Here is a 23,854-nt window from a genome sequence, read left to right as displayed (position 1 = left end):
GGGGGGTGGAATGGATTTCATAGGGCTTTAAAAGAGGCTGCAAAGAGCAGAAGTCAAAAATGTGCACTGTTTTTCACTGTGTCGTCACTTGTTTAGCCAATGAAACACTGAAAACTTCTTCCCTGAAAAACTGTGAAATCACCACCTGTTTCCTCCTTTCGGCTTTTAACCAACTGCCACAATTACCCAAAACACACACACACACACACACAAAATTAGAAACATACACAAATTCACCCTGAGCACTGAAACACATGAACCACATCCATGCAGAGACAACTGAACTTAAACATACACACACACACACACACAAGTGATGGCATTTAAGTCCACTAAAAAAATTCCAAATATGTCCAGTTGAGACATGTGAATTGCCTGACCGCTGTCTCTCTCTAAGGCCTAAAGAACCGGGGTTCCCATTTGTGGGAGTCTCAGTGATGCACAGACACACAGGGATAATGGCAGTATACAGCGGATTGCCAGTTTATTTAATAAACATACAAATCCACCTGAAAAAGAAAGCCTGAAAGAGAGCCTTTTCGCAGCCTGTGGGAAAGGGAGAGAGAGCTGGGAGAAGAGAAAGAGAGGGGCTCTGATTTCAGATGACATATTCAATCACACTGATTTGTTTGTGCTCTTAAAATCTTCCACGAGAAGCTAAGAAGAGGAGCCATGAGAAGCTAAAAAAGCTTGTCTCATATAATCAAGTCAATCAAGTCCTGCTCAGCTATGATGATTGCAGCCGTCGTGGCGAATACTTACACTCCGATTCATTTTTATTTATACAAGCAGACAGGTAATAGTAACAGCCGGCAGTCTTTCATTCAGTTGAAATTTCCATAACTATGGCAACAAAATCCATATAAAAATACAGTCCAACTCCACCCTTATGTCTAACCACAACAATCTAGCCATACCCACAATGCCAAACCCCACCCACTCCCAGCCCAAATTCCACCCCCAACTTCACTCATCTCATCCCAGCCACAGCCATTATAGCCCCACCCCCAGGCAGGTGCTAATCAATGTCAGCTACTTGGCAGTAAATGTTTGGATATAAATACTTCATTCACTCTGTAAGTTTCAACATCACTGAAAACACCAACAACAGTTTCCTGAATCAACCACACCGCCTTCACACATCTGTGCCCTCATTTCCAGCACTGTAACAAATACATTCGGAGCAGACACGAGTGAGTCTGTGCTCGCCTAGGCATGGAAATCTGAAGATGTTCATACTGGAATATCAGTAGGGAGTAATGTTCTGGTCTTACCTTTCCGAACTGTTCAAAATACTGTTTCACATCTTCAACGACTGTGCTCGCTGATAATCCACCCACAAATATTTTCTTTGTTCTTGTGACCATCTGGTGAGAAAGAGAGAAGAAGAAGAAGAGAGAAAAACATGAGCAAACCAAAACACGTTCAGACCAAGCGGACACCTAGATTACAGACAATGATCTATTCAGATGATGATGTTAATTAGTTTAAATATGTAAAAAAGTAAATAAATTACTAATACAGAGGAGGAGAAAGAGACAAATCATTTATTTGCCTAAATTTCAGTAACAAACATTAAAGGGGTCATATAATGCGATTTCAATTTTTCCTTTCTCTTTGGAGTGTTACAAGCTCTTGGTGCATAAAGAAGATCTGTAAAGTTGCAAAGACTAAAGTCTCAAATCCAAAGAGATATTCTTTATAAAAGTTAAGAGTCAGCCACACCTACTTAAAACGACTCATTCTAACACTCCCCCACATATCTACATCCCTATGTGGGAAGATTTGCATAACGCCGCCCAAATGTTCACGCAAAAAAAGAAGGTGTAACTTTTATTTTCGCTGTAGTATTGTTGCCGCCGCCGCCATGTCGTGAAGGCGCTGTGTGATTCGTTGTGAAAGCAAAACTACCGTATTGGTCCGAATATAAGACGACCCTGATTATAAGACGACCCCCTTTTTCCAGATGTACCTTTTGGAAAAAGGCTTTTTAAAAAACTTTTTTTTCTGTTTTTCTCAGTAAAACACATTGTCTTCAATTATTTTCATATTGCATATTTACTGGTTAAATGTACCAACAATCACATTTTAAAAATATACACTTTTTGATATACCATTAAAAAAAAAAAAACAGGTAGCCCATCTGAATTAGGACATTTAGGCTATCCATCTAATAGTAGCCTACCAAAATCTTATTAACAGTAGAAGTTCAATCTTACTGTAGTCTTCAAATCTGGGTACTGTCTTACATTTTAAAATCACAAAGGGAGTTTGGTCCCATCAGGCTAACATGACAGTCACGACTCATGCAGCTGTAAGTTTTTACTCGCGATGGCACACTCGTATTATGCGTATTTGGCGCCACCTATTGTTGTGGGTGTATTATTGACATGTCAAAGTCTAGACCCTGAATATAAGACGACCGCATTTTTTCAGACGTGTTTCCAAGAAAAAAAACACTGTCTTATATTCGGGTCAATACGGTACTTTGTTTGGCCTTCCAAAAGAGGACGCTATCTGCTTCGTCATGCCTGGAGCTGATCCGTGCTGGTTGCTGAGGAAATACTACAACTTTGCGCTGTGGATTGCCGGATCGGCTTTCACCGAGGATGAAGCGGAGTCCAGCCCGGGGTCGTCACATGTGCATTCTACTATACGTGCAACTACTATGTGTGTATGTGTGTAACAACTATGTTTGGCCTTCCAAAAATGGACACGGCTAGAAATTAGTGGTTAAGTTGTATTTTCAACACTGTTCCAGAACACTTCAACCCAAATATTCAGATGTGTGCAGCACATTTTATGGGGGACCGTTTCCTGATCCTGGGAGAGTAGACTACAATGCCGGCTGTTCTGACTCACAGACTGTAAGTACGTTTTTTATATTTAAGGAGTTTTTATATTTTATGTATTTAAAGCGAGTCTTTTTGCAGTGTAGAGTAGGGCTTGTTGTTTGTCATTTCTCTGATCACAAATGCAGACATGGTTTTATGTTTACGCGGTGCGATGCAACGCAAAGCGTAAAAAGACAGTACAAGTCATTATAATCCATAATTATGTCCCCACTGGATGCAATGAATGCCTCGTTTATAATGGGTTTTCATGTTTTTGAATCAGCGCTCCAGCCTGACAGGGCATCATCACAATGTGGTATGGGGCGTAACATTTCCGTCATACGCTTGAGGTATTCGGTCACTCACAACGCACTGGATAGCTGGCCAATCACAGCACACCTCGCTTTTTCAGACCGATGAGCTTCGTAAAAATCGACGCGTTTCAGAAAGGCGGGGCATAGAGGAGAAACAGTAATGTACAGTATGTGGAAAATAATGTGTTTTTTTAACCTTAAACCGCATAAACACATTTCATTATACCAAATACACAAAATAATGTTCTTTTTAGCAGCATCATATGACCCCTTTAAGATTTATGAAATACCAAGTAATAGATCAAGAAATAGAGACTTTTTTACCAGATGGTGAGAATGAGAAAAATAAACAAATATAGTCAAGAGAAATGTGTATTATCATTTTCTGCACCACTATTTTTTTTTTAGCCGAGTTGTGAGCTTATGAACTGTAAGTGACAAGTTTGTTTGTGTTTGACGCCATTCCAGCTTCCGTGGCTATTTTCATGGCGAGAAATAGATAAATATTATCTGTAAGTGACAAGAGTGAAAAAATGACTGCTGAAAAAAATAGCCCTTTATTTTACATATTGTGCATACTCTAAAATAAAGTGCAGAATAGAATGCCAACAAAAGTCCAACTGTCAGTTTACACAGATTCACAATTAAAACATAGTGAAGACAAAATACCAGAACCTTCTATTCCGGGCTTTTGACTATCACATTATCTTGATTTGTGGCCTTTTTTCAGTATACTTTCATGTTTTAAGGTCAAGTTGAGGTCAAAGGTCTGACCTCAGGATGACACATTTGTTTTTGGAGATCATCTTCCTCTGTATGAAAGCTTAAAAAGAGGCACAGTGCTGATTCCAGTCTCTCTAGATGCACCTTCCCAAGATTTCACAGCTAATAATGCTGTTACAAATCACTTCTCACTGATGCCACACACGTGTTTGGCACCATTAGCGCAATTTTTTGTCATTCAGTGTTTCTGTAAAAAAAATAAAAAATTAATTGGGGAAAAACTAACAAAAATACTGATTAGATAATAATGATACGAATTCTACTAATAAGAACAATATAAAACGCACAAAGTATTAATGAGCTACTGGATTCATGAATATTAATCAGGTTGTGTGCGTTCGCTCGAACTGATTTGCTGAAATCAAAACAGGGATGTAAATAGCTGAGCGCCAGCCAATGAGATTGCCGTTTGTGCATTAATTCCACCCACTACCGGAGAAAGCGGTAGTTCTTAAAAGCGGAAGATTTCCAAAGGAACTCAGATCGCTTGGCGGAGAGTGAAACTCTGATGCGCTCAGTCAGTGTTCGGCGAGTGAAAATATCTGTGCTAAACTTATACTTAGTCTCCAACTCACACTGGCATAAAATCTGAGAATTTATTAGCAATTGGCTAATATTAGACATCATTTAGTCGCCCAGAGTGAAGATTTAGTCGCATATGCGAGTGATTTACTCGCAATGTAGAGGGTTGATACATATGGATATTGTATGTATACTCTCACACTTTAACTGCCTCTATTCTTGAACACTTGATGATTATCTAATCAAAATAAAAGCGTAGCGCTGAGTCTAGGAGAACTCACCGGTATCACACATACTCCGGACGCGTCGCATTCAACTCAAGCAGCGGTCTAAAACAATTTAAATCACCAAACGGACACAAGTTTACTTCAAGAATGAACAATTTGGCATAGATGAGTTTGAAGTTCGGTGTTTAAAAAACGGAGCAAACGGAAAGAGAAAGCGCGACCTATATTATAGCTCTATAAATGAAGCACACAGACTTTATTAGAGCCACAGAAAGACAAACGTTTTGCTGAAAATGCACAATACACAATTCATTATGTACATTAACAACGATTCAGGACTAATGTAATTTAATGGAAAACTATATGAATGGCGCTCTGTGACGCGGCAGGATTTTCTGTCGGCTGCATTTAAATCCACGTCTGATGTTTCCCGCTCTGTTCAGCGTGCAGTATCACGTGTCTAAACAAATCGCATGTGCTGTCAGTGATTTCAACAACTAGAGGCCGCTCTCGCACTGTATAACGACAGCAGACCCTTCTCAGCCGCTCCAGCAATGGACACAACACGGAAAACTATCGGCATGGATTTTTGCCGATAACCGATAGTTCCAGCAATCAACTATCGGTGCCGATTAATCGGCAAAACCGATACATCGGTCGACCTCTATTATCAATTATTGCTGGTGTTCAGTTATTAATGTTTATTACTTTTGAATGGTTGTGAACTACGGTTTTCACAAAAATATGAAGCAGCAAAAAACATAATAAAAATGGTTCTTAAACACCAAGGCAGCATATTAGAATGATTTCTGAAGGATCATGTCATACTGAAGACTGGAGTAAAGCTGCTGAAACTAAAATACTGGCATTATAGGATTAAATTGAGTTTTAAAATAGATTCAAATAGAAAACGGCTCTTCTTTTTTTTTTAGATTGTAATAATATTTCACAATACTATTGTTTTACAGTATCTTACTATTTTCTTTTTATCAGTATCTACATAATATTTAATTATTCTAAACTTCATAACGGCAGTATCAGCCATAAATGTTTGTTCTATTTGCAGTCCCATCTGGTGATTCTAGTAAAAAGAAATGACACACTACACCTTTAAATACTTAATAAATCTGTGTATTCTGTAATTTAATGTGCAATAACCACACCTACCAGCCAACACGCCAATTAAGAGTGAAGATGATGTTGAAAGTTCAAGCAGATCTATCTGTCTATCTACCTGTCTATTTGCATCAGCACCGGCAGCTTGTATTTGACACTCATTCAGAATGTAAATCAATCCAGTGACCGGAGATCAGAGCCTAAAACAAGAGCACATCCACCTGGGGTTAATCAGGGTTGTTCAGCCTGGATATTTACCAGCATCCCTATTCTTATCAGCACAGATCTGGCTAATGGAAACAGCAGCTGGTCCTGTTCCTGCACTACCAGCAGCAGCTTTATCTGCTTCCTGTGACACCTTGGCTCTATGCGAGAGGCGTTTCCCTTCCCGCCACCGCTGCTGCCCTGTCTATGGATGCTTAAGTTTTTAGCCAGCTCTTTATGCTCTGTGACAGGCCTGCCCACAAGGCTGATGGGATTTCTACAAGCACTGCAACAATGCAATTACTTTCTCTCCTGCTTTCTCCATGGTGACAAGCCTAAATCCTCCTGGAGAAGTGAGAGACAGACAGCACGGTAAAAAGACATCGATACAGGAATAAAGTGAGCTTGCATGTTACACAACTTACATTATTCAGAGCAAAAACGTATAACACAGGCATCAGAGTCCGTCACCATAAGGCCTTCGTAGTGTTTCTCTCAGGGACATATAGGAAGAGGTTTGTGCTAATATGATATGGTCGCTTATTATTTGTGCAGAATCTGCTTCTGTCACTTATTAAAATGAGATCCGAGTTATGAAGATGTATTCCCAGCTCAGCTTGAACAGGCAGGAACACAGACGACGGGCTCCAGGGAGGAGCTGGAGAAATGGAAGAGACGAGTAACTTTCCCACCGATCTGCTTGCACACCTGCTGGTGTTTTAGAGCAGTAACGCTGAAGGAGAATTCAACAGCATGAGTGAGGACACACTAGACACTGAATGACCTCTCTCTGATTCCCAGAAGGACACCATTTCCTCTCTCTTTCAGTGCAGCAGTGAGTGTGTTTGAGTGTCATATCTGTTGCAGGGTCATGGCTGTTTCTCAAGGATGTGTTTCTAGTGGCTTTTATCTTGACAGATTTTAAGTGACATTACAGTATACTACTAGGGCTGGGTATCGATTCAGATGTCCCGATTCGATTCGATTTTGATTAGCAAGCTCTCGAATACGATTCGATTCTCGATTTTTTTATTACATTCAGTGAATATAGTTTTAATACAAATGCTATTGATATTTCTAAAAAATTAACAGTAAACATCAGTTTACAAATGGTGAATTAATAAAAAGAAATTATGCCTGTATTTTAAACCTATTCTTTTTTTGTATTTGGTCTTTTTTTAAACAATAAGAGGGCCCTATAACCTTTTCTGGTAATCAGATGAAGGCATAAAACAATTTTAATTTATCCTAATCAAATGAAAATTAAACCCTTTTATTTTTTGGCAAACAAAGTGCTGTACAACAGAGGTGTACTGTTAAAATTAAAAAGAAAACAAATGTGATTATTCCTTTTTAAAAATAAAGATTTATTAATATGTATTAGCAGTAGTAGCATTTAGTCTTAAGACTGCTAAATAGTAATATATTCTGACAGTTTTTTATCGTTAAAATAAACTTTTATTTTGATGGGTTGCCGTGAAGAACTTGCAGCTTCTGTGTATGTGATATGACGGTAGTTTTCTCAAATTAAATGGTAAATGCTAATGAAGTGACTCTCAGAGCAGATGGAAATGACATTCGTGTTCATATCATCATATAGTGACACAGCAGAAGCTGAAAACACCATGAGCGTCATCCACGCTTTAGTATGCGTGTAGTAAACAAAAAAAGTGCGCCGCACCATCCGCCATTCATTCTCTGCGGAAATCATGGCGCCTTATGCGTGATCAAATGCTTCCGCAGATTTATAGTATTACTATAGCATTTCACCTGAGCATTGCGAATCACGCGTATGGCCATGATAAGCGCTAAATGAATGACAGGCTTTCTGTTGTAACATCGCGCAAGGTAAATAAGGGTGACATCTAGTGGAGAAGACTAATGATAAGATTCACGTTAATCAGATCTTATTTTAAATGTGTGCTGAAATAAATACCGGAAAAGATCGATTCATGGCCCTGTTGGTTACGGTGTTTACTTTTTAATTATATTTTTATTAAATATTTATTTATTTGTGAAAAATACTTTAGTCATCTAAAGTATGTTTATTTAACACATTTATTTTTTAATCCATTTTCTAATTATTTCAGATTTCTTAAATATTAATTAAAATGAAAAATTATATCGGCTTTATATCGGCCACCCTGCTTTTTAAGATATCGGCATCGGCTGTCAAAAAAACAATCTCGGTCGACCACTAATTATAAATCACTTATATTGTCTATTGAGCGGAGCGGAGTGGTAATATTTCCTTAAGAGTGCAGAGCGCCTTTCTGAAGATGCCGCTCGCTCAACCCAGAATGCCGTTTGGTGATTTGCTTGTTCAAGTTCGAGAATCTGTAGAGATCAAGAATAGTAGAGCAGTTATGGAGTTCAGACATTGTTTCAACGAAGTTGCAAGCCTTATACATAAATTTAAAGTAAAAATCAAAGTTAAGAATGAGCAGGGAGAAGAAACTGAGAGGGAGTGCGGGGAGACTGTTAAAGTTAGTACAGATTCATATTGATTACAGAAAGTACGAAGATGTATGCAAACATGGTGCAGCAAAAGGTGAGCTAGTTACAGTGGGGAAAAAAAGTATTTAGTCAGCCACCAATTGTGCAAGTTCTCCCACTTAAAAAGATGAGAGAGGCCTGTAATTTTCATCATAGGTATACCTTAACTATGAGAGACAAAATGAGAAAAAAAAAATCCAGAAAATCACATTGTAGGATTTTTAAAGAATTTATTTGCAAATTATGGTGGAAAATAAGTATTTGGTCAATAACAAAATTTCATCTCAATACTTTGTTATATACCCTTTGTTGGCAATGACAGAGGTCAAACGTTTTCTGTAAGTCTTCACAAGGTTTTCACACACTGTTGCTGGTATTTTGGCCCATTCCTCCATGCAGATCTCCTCTAGAGCAGTAATGTTGTGGGGCTGTCGCTGGGCAACACGGATTTTCAACTCCCGCCAAAGATTTTCTATGGGGTTGAGAGCTGGAGACTGGCTAGGCCACTCCAGAGCCTTGAAATGCTTCTTACGAAGCCACTCCTTCATTGCCCGGGCGGTGTGTTTGGGATTAGGGGGCGTGGCAGAGTCTTAACTTTGATAAAGAATATCTCTTTGGTTTTGAGACTTTAGTCTTTGCAACTTCAGGGATCTTATCTATGCACAATCAGCTTGTAACACTCCAAAGAGAAAGGAAAACTTGAAATCGCATCATATGACCCCTTTAACATATTAACACAAAGTTTTATAACAAAGGTGTGCTTTGACATATTTGAGATTAAAAATCATGAGCTCTCACATCTGAGGTCTGCAGAAGAGCCTGAGCTGAAAATACACTCTGAAGAGCCTCTCTATGAGACACACACACACACGGTTCCTCCATGACTCGAATGAGAGCTTTCTCTTTCACACAGTTTTATCCTCCATGGCCCCTGATTTAGTGAATGACAGTATTTGTGGACAGCTGATTACAGTTGTCTGACTTTGGCGTCATCTCTCAAACAAGGCCACTTGAACCAGAGGGGATCCGTTCAAGCCGAGACCTCTTTCCTGTGAGGAGCTTTTCTTCATCCTGCTTCCAATCAGAGCACTTTCTCCCACAGCTTTTGTGCCTTCTGTTCATTTTCAAAAAGGAGTGATTAGAATGTGGCCGCAGCCATCAGCGATCCACGCCGGATCTCACTTTCCCAATGGTGATTACAGGGTGAGAAGTCCACCTGCCCCTAACACCAGATCAGCACGTACACACACACACCTGAACTTTTAAAGGGGTCATATGATGCTGCTAAAAAGAACATTATTTTGTGTATTTGGTGTAATGAAATGTATTTATGTGGTTTAAGGTTCAAAAAACACATTATTTTCCACATACTGTACATTATTGCCTTTCTGAAACGCGTCGATTTTTACAAAGCTCATTGGTCTGAAAAGCGAGGTGTGCTCTGATTGGCCAGCTATCCAGTGCATTGTGATTGGCCGAATACCTCAAGCGTGTGACAGAATTGATACGCTCCTTACCATATTGTGATGCCCTGTCCGGCCGGAGCAACGAGACAAAAACATTAAAACCTATTATAAACAAGGCATTTGTTGCATCCAGTGGGGACATAATTATGGATTATAATGACTTATACTATCCTTTTACGCGTTTTGTTGCATGCGCCGCGTAAACATAAAACCATGTCTGCATTTGTGATCGGAGAAATGACAAACGACAAGTGCTACTCTACACACTGCCCAAAAAGCTCACGTTTGAATCGTCATTGGCAAATTCTTTAAATATAAAAAAATTTACTTACCGTCTGTGAGTCAGAACAGCCGGCATTGTAGTCTACTCTACCAGGATCAGGAAACAGTCCTCCATAAAATGCGCTGGACACATCTGAATATTTGGGTTAAACTGTTCTGGAACAGTGTTGTAAATACAACTTAACCACTGATTTCTAGTTGTGTCTTTTTTTGGAAGGCCAAACAAAGTAGTTTCACTTTCACAACGAAACAGCGTCACACACGCGAGACCTTGAGTGAGTGGAGGCCGGAGGCCTAGATTGAGCCGCGGCCTAGAGTGAGCGGAGGCCGGGCGGGCTTGAGAACGGCGCGGCCGGCGGATTCGACGAAGGAGCGTTCAATGGGATTGCGGCAACCACATGTGGCGACCCCGGGCTGGACTCCGCTTCGTCCGCGGTGAAAGCCGATCCGGCGATCGACTGCACGAAGTTGATGCATTTCCTCAGCGACCAGCACGGATCAGCTGCAGGCATAACGAAGCGGATATCGTCCTCTTTTGGAAGGCCAACCTTTTTTTGGTTTTGCTTTCACAAAGAAACACAGCGCCTTCACGACATGGCGGTGGCAACAACAATACTACAGCAAGAATAAAAGTTACACCTTCTTTCTTTGCATGAACATTTGGGCGGCGTTATGCAAATCTTCCCACATCGTGACGTAGCCATGTGGGGGCGTGTTAGAACGAGCCGTTTTAGGCAGGCGTGGTTGACTTAACTTTTATAAAGAATATCTCTTTGGATTTGAGACTTCTTTGCAACTTTACAGATCTTCTTTATGCACCAAGAGCTTGTAACACTCCAAAGAGAAAGGAAAAATGTAAATCGCATCATATGACCCCTTTAAAGCATTTGTGGTAATTCAACATCCTTCCAGTCTAAAGTTAGTTACTGTGAGCTGTTTCTGTGATAAGGTGTGGACTTGCATTACTGCATCCATTCTGGATTGTATATATGGAGCTGTTTTTATGAATGAATAGACGGAGGAAGGGTTCACACAAACAGCTCAGTTAGATTCATTCAGTTAACACCCTTCAGCTGAACACAGAGAGAGAGACTTGCTCACATTAATGAACACACTGCTGCCATCTGCACACTAGGTGAGCTTCATATGCTAAATTAATATCCAGAGGAAATGTGAAAATGCCACATAGAAAGAGGGTGTCACTGGTGTTTGCAGAGCGATAACTCTTGTGTCATCAGTGACAGCTTAACTAAAATACTCTCAGACTGAGAACGAGAGAGTGATCTATCAGGATCAGTTTTGCAAAATAAACTTTTTCATTAGAAAGAAAAATTTGATTATTTCTATTTATGCCTCTAATTGCTTCTTCTAGACAGAAATGACATTAAATGGAGAGCAAATGTAGACTTTTGTTTTTGTTGAAGAGACCTTAGAACTGACTCAAACTGTGTTTACATTTCAATGGACAACAAATTTGCACTGAGACAAAGTGGATACTTGGAGTTCTTGGTTTTCCTTCATTTAGGCCTAAGTCTCCTGAGCAATGAAAAAGCAACTACTGAGTATGCTTGCTGTGATAGACGGTGTTGGCGGTGATACTAGTGTTAAGCCGCAACAACCGGTATGTCACTTGCTCTCTGTCCCTCACCGTCGTTTTGATGTTTATAGTAATAAAAATTATTTCGTTCAGTTCGAGAACAGACACTACAAATAAAAACTAATCGCGGCTGCTCAATACAGCATGCCGAATGAAAGTCGCATCATAAATTACATTTAATTCACGTGAGGAGAGTCGAGCTGACTGACAAGAAGAGTGAGGTGAGACAGACAAGATGATAGCGGAAGAATTAGTATCGAAACGAAATGCAAAAGCGCATGTTTGGCACTATTTTGGATTTGGAAAAGCCTGTTGACTTTTGCTTTTATCTAAAGTGATTTTGGAAGCTTTTTTAAAACACTCGTTTCTTATTTAACTGGTTCCAGTGTTTGTTGATTTACAGTTTTGTATACCTAAGCTATTTAAATTTTGTGCAAGTTATTTGTTATTTTACATTAGTCATAGCCTATAGAATGGTGTACTTAGAACTGTTATTAACAAAACGAATCAATGATTTATATATAGGCTAAGTTGAGCTTGAAGTTGTATTTTGATGATGCTTAAATTGACGCCGAATTGCCGCTAGTTCGAAAGTGAAAGTAAAATGCGCACGTCGCATCATAAATTACATTTAATTCACGTGAGGAGAGTCGAGCTGACTGACAAGAAGAGTGAGGTGAGACAGACAAGATGATAGCGGAAGATTTAGTATTGAAACGAAATGCAAAAGCGCATGTTTGGCACTATTTTGGATTTTGAAAAGCCTGTTGACTTTTGCTTTTATCTAAAGTGATTTTGGAAGCTTTTATAAAACACTCGTTTCTTATTTAACTGGTTCCAGTGTTTGTTGATTTACAGTTTTGTATACCTAAGCTATTTAAATTTTGTGCAAGTTATTTGTTATTTTACATTAGTCATAGCCTATAGAATGGTGTACTTAGAACTGTTATTAACAAAACGAATCAATGATTTATATATAGGCTAAGTTGAGCTTGAAGTTGTATTTTGATGATGCTTAAATTGACGCCGAATTGCCGCTAGTTCGAAAGTGAAAGTAAAATGCGCACGGTGCTTTTAAGCTATTTAAAAGTGAAGGAAAGCAAGGAAAAGAGGGAAAACTCAAACGAACTAACAACGAACAAGCGCTTCACACCGAATTGCAGCTACGAGAGAGAGCAAAGTAAAATGCGCACTGCGCTTTTACAAGCCATTTAAAAGCGAAGGAAAGTGAGAAAAGAGGGGAACCCCAACCCCACCCACCGATACTATACCAGTACGGTGATACCGGTACATCCTTCAAACTTTCAACAGCACCTTAACGAACCAGCCCATCTCACAGCATAACTCTGAGTTTATTGACTTTCCATGACAGTCCAGGTCACAAGCTGCCTGCAAGTCACGACAGATGAACAGCACTACTTTTCAAAAATTTGGGGTAGGTCAGATTTTTGTTTTAAATTAAAATGTATACTTATTAATATAATAATCAGCAATTTAATTTATCAAAGTTGACAGTAAAATATAACAGTATAATATTATAAAAGATATCAGTTTTAAATAAATGCTAAAAAATAAAAATAAGAATAAGAAATGCCTCTTGAGCTCCAATATCAGCATATTAGAATGATTTCTGAAGGATTGTGTGGCACTGAACACTGGAGTAACTACTACTAAAAATTCAGCTTTGCCATCACAGAAATAAATTACATTTTAAAATTAAAACAGAGCAGTTAGGCCTATTTTAAAGAATAAAGGAAAGCAAGGAAAAGAGGGAAAACTCAAACGAACTAACAACGAACAAGCGCTTCACACCGAATTGCAGCTAATTTGAAAGTCAAAGTAAAATGCGCACTGCGCTTTTACAAGCCATTTAAAAGCGAAGGAAAGTGAGAAAAGAGGGGAACCCCAACCCCACCCACCGATACTATACCAGTACGGTGATACCGGTACATCCTTCAAACTTTCAACAGCACCTTAACGAACCAGCCCATCTCACAGCATAACTCTGAGTTTATTGACTTTCCATGACAGTCCAGGTCACAAGCTGCCTGCAAGTCACGACAGATGAACAGCACTACTTTTCAAAAATTTGGGGTAGGTCAGATTTTTGTTTTAAATTAAAATGTATACTTATTAATATAATAATCAGCCATTTAATTTATCAAAGTTGACAGTAAAAGTATAACAGTATAATATTATAAAAGATTTCCGTTTTAAATAAATGCTAAAAAATAAAAATAAGAATAAGAAATGCCTCTTGAGCTCCAATATCAGCATATTAGAATGATTTCTGAAGGATTGTGTGGCACTGAACACTGGAGTAACTACTACTAAAAATTCAGCTTTGCCATCACAGAAATAAATTACATTTTAAAATTAAAACAGAGCAGTTAGGCCTATTTTAAAGAATAACAACAACTACAACAACAATCCTTAATATTACTGTTTTTACTGTATTTTTGATCAAATCAAATGTATTTTCTCTGAATATAAAAGATTTCTTAAGCCAAACATTTTTGCATTTTCAGCAAACTCTTTAGCATGTATTCATCTTCATTCTGCTCTCTAGACATCAGTATTGGCCATTAAAATGCCCATAACAGTCAACCATTAGCCATTACAAAATCTACTTCAAAAATATTGACATGATGAATTTTGAAAGAAAATATAGGCTTTGGTAAATCCAGAAGGATTTCTCATTGCTTTCAAAGAATACTAATTTTATGATTATGAATGGCTAGCCTGAGGCTGAATTTAGGCATTTGCGCTTGGGAGATGTTAGAGTTTAACAAAAATGACCTCAACTGTAATACTGCAGTTTTCTCTCTCTCTCCGCACCCACTGTCCCGCTGAGTCACCACAGCTGGAGAAAAGAGAGCAAGAACGAGAGATAGAGAGAGAGAGAGAGAGCGAGAGAGAGAGAGAGAGAGACATTTTGCTAGGGATGTGTAAAGCAAGTTGGCACAGTCGCTTCTCTCCCCTCCTGATGCCAAACTCACAGATGACTAGGCACCAAGCTGGCACTGCCATCCTGCAGCTCTGCCCTGTGCTCTGTAGAGCACCTTCACGGCTGCCGAGTTCAGATCAGCTTTCTCCTGTACTGCAACCCCACACGACTCCTGTAACCTCATCACCGCCAGCTTTTCAACAGGGGCCAATGAGCAGATGCACCAACCCACCGAACCTGCCAGATCAGATCACGAGAACTAAGGCACTGAATCACATGGAAATGATTCCACACAAGCAAAGGAACAACCTTCTGGGTTCCAAAAAAGCCTAAAAATGTGAGAATGTTTAATTTATAGACAACATGCACTAAATGCTGACCTTTTCAGTTTTAAATAAATGTCCCTGGTTTTTCTGTGCACAACTGACTTCACGACAGATAAATGACTCACAGTTATTATAGTCCAAATTTACAAAACTTCCCAACAGTATAGTAAAAAAGTTGTTATGGTGCTGATGTAATTTGGATACAATGCATCCAGAATGGTTAACAAATGTGGTTTCATTTGTTCCGTTTCTGAAACCAGCCAGTAATCTTGAAAAACACAAGCATTGGATCCGACTCTGTGGTAGTAAACAACTAAACTGACAAATTTTGACAAACCTGCCCTTGAAAAGAGCCTTATTTAACTCTAGAACACACATGTACAATCACTGGACTAGCCTAAAAATACAGTTTGTACTTCTGAACGAACAAAGTTTCACTCTGAAATATTCCACAATATGGAAGTTAACTGCATACTAAACCCTTTTTTTAGTGCCACCTTTTGCGCTTTCTATTATGAATTTTCTTTGATCTATTATTTTTTGCTCACATATCTCCAACAACTGACGGGGGGGTTTTTTTGTTTTGTTTTGTTTTGATTTTTTGAGCAAGGTGCCGCTGTCAGGGGAGTCAAAAGATAATTACACCATCATTAGGGTTGCCAATTAACTTCAGAAATGGAAAATAAGGGACAATTGTGATTCTTTATCTTTTATTCTTTAAGAAAATAGTGTTTATTCTTGTATTCTTGTAGAAAATAAGTGTTTATTCTTTAAGAAAATAAGGGACAGAATAAGGGACGCTCCAAATATTTGTAATAATGTAGGCTGTCTGCATGCAGGTAAAAAGTTCTCACAATCGTTTTGCTTAACGTATTTGTGTACAATTATTCTAAAAATAATTTTAATGTCATACAAAAAATTTCATCGGCCTGAGTAAATTTTACCAATATAGAATTGTGATTTCACAAATCACAAGTGTATAATTTAGGAGGTGTTGGGGTGTCAGGATGTTGGGCTCATGATCAATAAGTTGTTTGCATTGGCCCAAACCGATTTGGCAAAATCAAAACTCGGAAGGTGAAGGGAATTGCGGTTAGCGCGAGTCCCGCTCGTTGTGAAGCGGGAGCAGACGGTAGAGGATTCCGATTGGTCTTAAAGCCATCCTTAAAGAGCTTCTTCACAAATAAAACAATGATTTGCGCAAAAAGAATGATTAATTATCAATTGAGAATTTGTTATTGATATGGTCTAGTGGAAATAATAATATGGGCTGCGAGAAAATAAATAAAAAGAGTGGGGCTGCTATGAGTGCAGGCAGTCTAGGGACAACATCCATATTTCAACCCAGTGGGCATGACAACAACGGCCCTCGCGGCCAAGAATACAGACCTGCCCACCGGGAATCCTTTCAGTGCTCCCGATTAGCCAATCCGGGCCTTCCCATTCCACAATAGCCCTTAACACTTTAAAGCTGTCATTTGCACTTTGTTCTCTCTTAGACCCTCAAAAAGTAGTTGTTCATCTAAGCAGGAAACGCAGCATCTGGTCAGCCTCTGGGGAGTCCGAACCAATGAGTTATCCTAACTAGAGCCCGACCGATATATCGTTTAGCCGATATTATCAGCCGATATGAGCCTGTCTCCGATATATCGGTATCTGTGAATATGCCGCCGATATGAAATTTTTTTTACAGAACATATAACGCAGATTAAATGCTTCTGAAGGGTGTAATTATTTAGTTTGACTAGCAAACAAGCTCCATTGTTTGCTACTGGCAACCCAGGTCAGTGTAGTGTAGAGATGCGCGGATGAGCTCAGGGTGTAATTATTTAGTTTGACCAGCAGAGCGCGCTCCATTGTTTGCTACTGGCAACCCAGGTCAGTGTAGTGTAGAGATGCGCGGATGAGCTCAAACTTCACCCCAGTCCTCTGCTTCAAATTATCGGCCCGCCACCCACCCACACCTATATTTGATCGTCACATTACAGTGATTCTAATTCTTAGTTTTGCATGATGATATGATGAATGGATGGCTCATTTTTAACAGCAGATTCAGTGATGTTATAGACTAGAGCTGATCTGCTGCGCATCACGGCACGTGTCTGTGGCACATTGAAGCCTGTTACGGCCACCGGAGCTGATCGCAGCCACTCAGTCAATGCTGGTGTTTATACCGGCCACGGCACAGAACTCATGCTTATCACATCGGTCACATCACATCGCATACAATAGAATTCGATTGCATTTTGTCGTGCCACTCACGTCCTGTGTAGAATAGAACCCATTATAATCAGTTATGTTGTCTACACTGGATGCAGTAAACTGATGCCTCGTTCTATTTATGACGTGCTGACACAGTTCAAATGATTTTCAACGGTCGCTTTGTCGTGGCGCAGACAAGGTGTCAGCATAGTTTGTCAGTACAGTCAGTAACATAGCAGACGTAGCAGTTAGTATCTTTCTGCAGTCCAATAGACGGCAGTGCTGTGGTGGCTTGAGTCTGTTGAATGGTGATTTAACACTACGCAATTATATTAATTATAGTGCCAGATCACAACAGAAGTCATTTAAAGTTACCTTTTCGATAGAACAGGTCTATACCTTGTTCTTTTATTAAACAAACTAAACAGCCTTATGTTATTTATCTTATTTACACGACGGCATGTCATTTAGGTCTCTACGTTATGGTCGTTAACACTACGCAGTGTTTCCCCTGCCATTATTGAAGGTCAAGTTCATTTTATTTAATTATATTAATTATAGTGCCAGATCACAATAGAAGTCATTTAAAGTTACCTTTTCGATAGAACAGGTCTATACCTTGTTCTTTTATTAAACAAACTAAATAGCCTTATGTTATTTATCTTATTTACACGACGGCATGTCATTTAGGTCTCTACGTTATGGTCGCGCTCTCTGCATCACGCACAGCGGAGTTCCGCCCCAACACACACACACACACACGTGCGCGTACACACAAGTGAGCACACTCCCACTAGTATTTGTAAATATTAAGCCGCAAAACGACTATTTAAATATGAATTCTTCGTGTCTCTGTGTTAATGAATGGCGCAGACGTGCGGTTTTGATGAATGGCGCAGACGTGCGGTTTTTGTTTACCACTTGTACTGAAGCACACGATGCTTGCTGTGATTTTAGCGTCTGCCGTCTCACTGAATGAGGACATAAATACACGAACAACATCTCCAGAACTGCTCTGAGAGTCACTTCATGAGCATTTGACCGTTTAATTTGAGTAAAACGATCCTCATATATACACACACAGAAACATAAAGGTATTAACGACAACCCGTCAAAATAAAAGTTTGGTTTAACTTGAAGGCATCGCGGCAGAAATATATTACTATTGTTCAGTAGAATGTACGTAACAGGCTGCTACTACTACTACTAAAATTATTAAAACCTTATTTTTAAGGAATAATCATACAATATTTCTTCAATGTTTTAATTGTAAAATTAAATTACCTTTATTTTCCAAAAAATTTAATTTGTTTAATTTTCATTACTTAAAAGATAGATGAAATGCATATTTTATGCCTTAACGTAAATACACAACACAGAATTTCTGAGCAAAAAATCATAAGGCTATTGTAAGAATAAATGAAACTTGTTTTTATGCTTTCAAATAATTAGACATTCTAAATCAGAATTTGGTAACAATAAAACATAAGGTTGGAAAAAATAAAACATTTCATAGGGCCCTAAACATGTCATTTTTGTTAAACTTTTAATAAATTGATGTTAAATTGTTTAAGTTTCATGATTTTAATTAATTAGACATGCTATTTGATTAATAAAATGTAATTTAACCATTGAGTTTACTCTCACAATGAGCTCATCATATTCGTTTGCCACATTAGTAGGGCCCAATGATTTCCGCGATGCAGAAAACATGGACGTAATCTCGGAATCCAGTCATAAAAATGGAATTTACTGTATTAGGCGGAATTTCATGGAATTTGTTTTATTTTTGATGAATAAATAAAAAAACAGGTCAGTACATATACTGTATATACATATTATATATATATATATATATATATATATATATATATATATATATATATAATATATATATTTAAACTGCAAAAAGACGATTTAAATATGAATGTTCTGCATGTTCATTTGACTGAATCTGTGAAAAAAAAATATTATTAATTATTATTATTTATTAATTTTAGATGTTTTCATTTGGAAAAGCTGTGCTTCCTGCATAAACCTGCCATTGTTGGTTTGGCAGTAGCTTGCTTGCCCTATACAGTTACCTTGTTTAATTTCTTAATTCAAGTTATATATATTTTGTACTATTTGTGTTATTTAAGTTATTTATAATAAGTGAAGTTTACCGTTAAGTGCACTGATGTCAGACTCATTTTGAATAATAAAGTTCATTGTTAAATTGTTAAATACCCTGCCTCTACTACATAGGCCTATGTTTGTCACATCATTATAGGTGTTTGATCACCACATTTAGTGTTATCATTGCAAAAAATGTGTTTATGTAGGCTATATACTGTATTTTATATATAGTACCAGTCAAAAGTTTGGACACAAATGGGAAGTGTGTCCAAACTTTTAACTATACAGTACGATAATATAGCCTACACAAAGAATATCGGCTTTTTTTTTTGCTCCCTAATATCGGTATCGGCCCCCAAAAAACCCACATCGGTCGGGCTCTAATCCTAACACACACACACACACTCACTGACTAACCAAATCTCTTCATCTCATTTTCACTGACTCGTTCATTTCTCCCCCTCATCTCTCCTCCGTTTCTGCCCTTCTCTCTCGATCTTCTGTAATTGCTCCCAGATCTCTAATTTCTCAGCCATGCTCTGCTGCTAAGCTCTTAAAGATTTAGGCACCTCACATAAACTCAATCCTGTCGCACACCTCGACAGAACCACAGGAACCCTTCATCTCTCATCCCTATACTCTCTTCCCCATACCCTATAGGTCCGTAAGGCGATTAAAAATGTAGTTCTTGCCAAATGGAGCCTGTGGGCTTGTAAAATTGTTGGTCACTTCAGACGAAAAACAGCTCTGTGCACTGCGTGTTCTTTTCCAAAGGAATTATGATGTTTTAAAGCAGTATTGTAAAAGAAAATAACCCTTTTAAAACGCTCCGAGTCAAGCAGCACTCGAGTGGACATCAGAAACGGGTAACGGTGAGTACCCATCACTGAAATGCCATCATAAAGAACAGTTGATTTATGTAACGAACCAGAATAAATCCGTTTTACAGTAAAAAATGTTCCATCTATCCATCCATGCCGATATGATGCATGCACCCTTGAATGAGGCTTGATGTTGTGTGTTAGAGTACAACATGAAAACAAGCACTATGAGTCTCCATCAGTCTCTCTGACAGGGTTTGATGTATCATATCTGTGCTGGTCAGGTTAGCATGTAGGTACGTAAGCTTAAAAAATTCAGTATGTATTAACAGAAGGAAATACCAATATTTTCCATGTTCTTTAGGAACTTCAAAAGCAAGTTTATATAACTCAAATTAGTGCAGATGCTTCTTTTTTACCTTGTGCACATATTGTCATGAGAACTCTCTCATAAAACTTTCAAGCACAGCTTAGTCCAGTGTTTCCCACACATAGACTTTACTTGGGTGGGCCGCCCAAGGATAAATATTTTTGCTTTTATTATTTTTCTCCTCATACTTTTTTTTTCTATCCGCCCTAAATAATGAAACCATCCGTGATCGATTAACTATTGGAAAATCTCCCCTCGCACTACACGTTTCGTATCTGCTCGTTCTGTGTGCATGAGAACTGTTTACTCCTGCTGACGTTCCCACGTACGCTGCAGAGACGCGGCAGATATTTCACAGACAAACACAGGGCTCAACAGTGCGGGCGCTCGGCTGCCCAAGAATATATGGATAAATATTTTTGCTTTTATTATTTTTCTCCTCATACTTTTTTTTTTTATCCGCCCTAAATAATGAAACCATCCGTGATCGATTAACTATTGGAAAATCTCCCCTCGCACTACACGTTTCGTATCTGCTCGTTCTGTGTGCATGAGAACTGTTTACTCCTGCTGACGTTCCCACGTGCGCTGCAGAGACGCGGCAGATATTTCACAGACAAACACAGGGCTCAACAGTGCGGGCGCTTCAGTCGCAAATAAAAATAGATGTGCGTGAACTGTAAAATGTATTTAAGGAGCACGTGTGCGAATAAAGCAAAATCACTCCAGGTGAGTTTTCTTAAATTTAATGTCATAAGTCTTCAATACATGAAATGGTAAAACAAACGTCTTAATGATCATTTTAAGTCGTTTTATATTTTGGGGATGGAAAACAAATCGCGATACAGTCTATCGATTATTAAACTTTAAAATGATTTCATAAAAAAAAAAAAAGCGCTGCACGTTCCACAGTGTCACAAGGCAGTGCTGTTGCGCGTTCTACAGGCTCGCGCTTCAGACTGCTTCAAAGTGATTTTCAATGAATAGTGCACATTTATGCCAAGCGATTGCTTATGAACTCCAGTTCATGTGTTCAATTATGTCTACTTTATGACCTTTATATAATATGTTTTAGACGGTTGTAAGAATGCATATTTTATCTCTCATCTGAAGGATCAGCCCGCAATAGTGTAGACATTTCAAAATAAGAGTTCCGGTGTATTTCGGGCTTCTTTATAATTAAAAGTCATACGTTACGTTTTTTTTTCCTGGGCATTATTGGTATTTTGGTTACACAATTAATTGTATTTAATTAAAATTTCCATTTCATTTATAGTAAACTATTGTAGTTTCTGGCTGGGATGCTTCCCCACAGGAAGAAAAGTCTAAGAACATTATTTGACATTCAATATATAGATTTTACTATTATCAGTAAAATCTGTGTCCCAGACACTATATGAGAAAGTAAGGAGAACTCTACCATTTAAATGCTGTAATTTTGCATAATTTACAATGCATATAATAATGCATAATAGTAATTAAATGTAATAGTAGCCTATGTAATTCAAATTAATTTCAATAAATTAAAATATTGTTAAAAATCACATTATTTGTTATTTTTCACGTGTAGTAGACCATTTTTGTGCCGTGGGTAATAGGAGGATTTTCCACCAAGCTACCACCGCAAGTATATTTCAAACCTGTGGAAAGCACTGTTAGTCTGTTATGAATGAGCATTGCTAAATGACACAAGGTGTTAGGTTTTGAGTGTAAACTGCACATAGCTCTGTGTCCCTTTGATAAGGGCAATTACAACCTGTTTAGAGGCTCTGACAGCCCCTTTTGCTGAACACACAACTGCTCTGATGTCCATTATACAACTAAATGAAATCGTGTGATTACAAACTCTAGAATACAGAATCAAATTCATAGCTTAAGAGTGTCATATTAAACTGAACAACCAGAGGCCAAGGACACATTCCCTTCTCTGCTACTTTAAAAACCAATCACCAAATGCTTCATAGTATGCAAATTCAAAATTAAAATATACGGGTTATTGGTTAGTCAAAGTCAGGAGGGAAACTTTAACACAATAAGAAGAAACCCTTTCCATATTGATGCTCTCTCACGCTGTCACTTGTATAATTTCACTGAAATTAAACACACATACATACAACTGTGTTGTGCACACAGACATTATACATTACCATTCAAAAGTTGAAATTCTTATGTTTTTTACAGAAGTTTCTCATGCTCAACAAAGCTGCATTTATTTTAACAAAAATACAGTAAAAAAAAATCTGTTATAATTAGAGATTGACTGATATATCTATTTACCGATATTTTTCCCGATATTTAAGCATTTGACCATAATCTGATATCGGTTTTGTAATATCGGATTCACGATAAACGCCGCCATCTTTTGGGTGTTTTGAGAATTGCGCACAGGATCGCCATTGCAGCGCGTCTGAGGGGAGACGAGACAACAACAACGGCATGGTGCAGGTACTTGATTTGCTATAGTTAGAAAACTTTATTTAACATAACAGCCATTTATGCACAAATTAGATGCATTACATAGATGCCTGATATGTAGTTTATGCAGCTTGGCTCTAAGAAATAGAGACCAACTCACGGAGTCATGTAAAATATATGAAGTCCTGTCCCAATAAAGATGCAACTTTGCCTGAATTAAATAATATGCAGCCATGAATGAGCGCATGCTGGAAATAAAAGCACTGAATTGAATTCCCTCGCTGTTGTCTATGCTCATCGTTAGTCTCGTGAAGTCGGAGTCACGTAGATAATCCGTCAAGATCGTCTCCCAATAAAGACGTAACTTTGCATGAGTTAAGTAATACAGCCATGAATGAGCGCATGTTGGAAATAAAAGTGCTGAATTAAATTCTCTCTCTGTTGTATATTTGCTCATCATTAGTCTCGTGAAGCCGCTTTCATATCGCTGTTCACTCACCGGGTTGATGCTCAGGAAATGCTCCAGCACGGCCACCGCATGTAACTTTTAACAAGATTCACTTGTTTAAAATACCCTAAATTGTATTAACATTTACTATATGACCATTATTTCACTAATAAACATCTAAATAAATACAACTCTATGTAAATTAATTATTTCTTATCTCTGCGAGCGATCACAGTTTGAGTATAGTTCTGTGTAACTGCATAGATAAACTGCGCTGTCAGTTTTTACATTTTAAAACAAGCCCCAAATCAAATAAATAAGTAACACAAATAAAAGAAATCGCTTAAAAATGCAAAAAAAAGGCTT

The 23,854-nt window shown here is 38.2% G+C and overlaps 1 protein-coding gene and 1 long non-coding RNA gene across 4 annotated transcripts in view; one reads left to right on the top strand and one right to left on the bottom strand.

Moving 5' to 3' along the window:
* LOC107583367 (RNA-binding protein Musashi homolog 2-like) overlaps positions 1 to 23,854 on the bottom strand; it is a 186,769-nt gene that overhangs the window by 79,618 nt on the left and 83,297 nt on the right. For all 3 annotated transcript variants that reach the window (XM_016269563.1, XM_016269565.1, XM_016269564.1), the window contains one exon: positions 1,275 to 1,367. In XM_016269563.1, the coding sequence (XP_016125049.1) occupies positions 1,275 to 1,367 (93 nt within the window). The remainder of the gene's footprint in view (positions 1 to 1,274; positions 1,368 to 23,854) is intronic.
* On the top strand, positions 4,250 to 11,953 carry LOC107583371 (uncharacterized). The gene is made up of 3 exons (XR_001609034.1): positions 4,250 to 4,261; positions 11,729 to 11,733; positions 11,808 to 11,953. It is a non-coding gene; the product is annotated as an uncharacterized lncRNA (long non-coding RNA).

The sequence above is a fragment of the Sinocyclocheilus grahami genome, unplaced genomic scaffold, assembly GCF_001515645.1.
Source record: "Sinocyclocheilus grahami isolate Dianchi unplaced genomic scaffold, SAMN03320097.WGS_v1.1 scaffold53.1, whole genome shotgun sequence".
Lineage (NCBI taxonomy): Eukaryota > Metazoa > Chordata > Actinopteri > Cypriniformes > Cyprinidae > Sinocyclocheilus > Sinocyclocheilus grahami.
The sequence above is the reverse complement of the archived record's forward strand: the minus strand, read 5'-3'. Positions and strand labels throughout refer to the sequence as shown.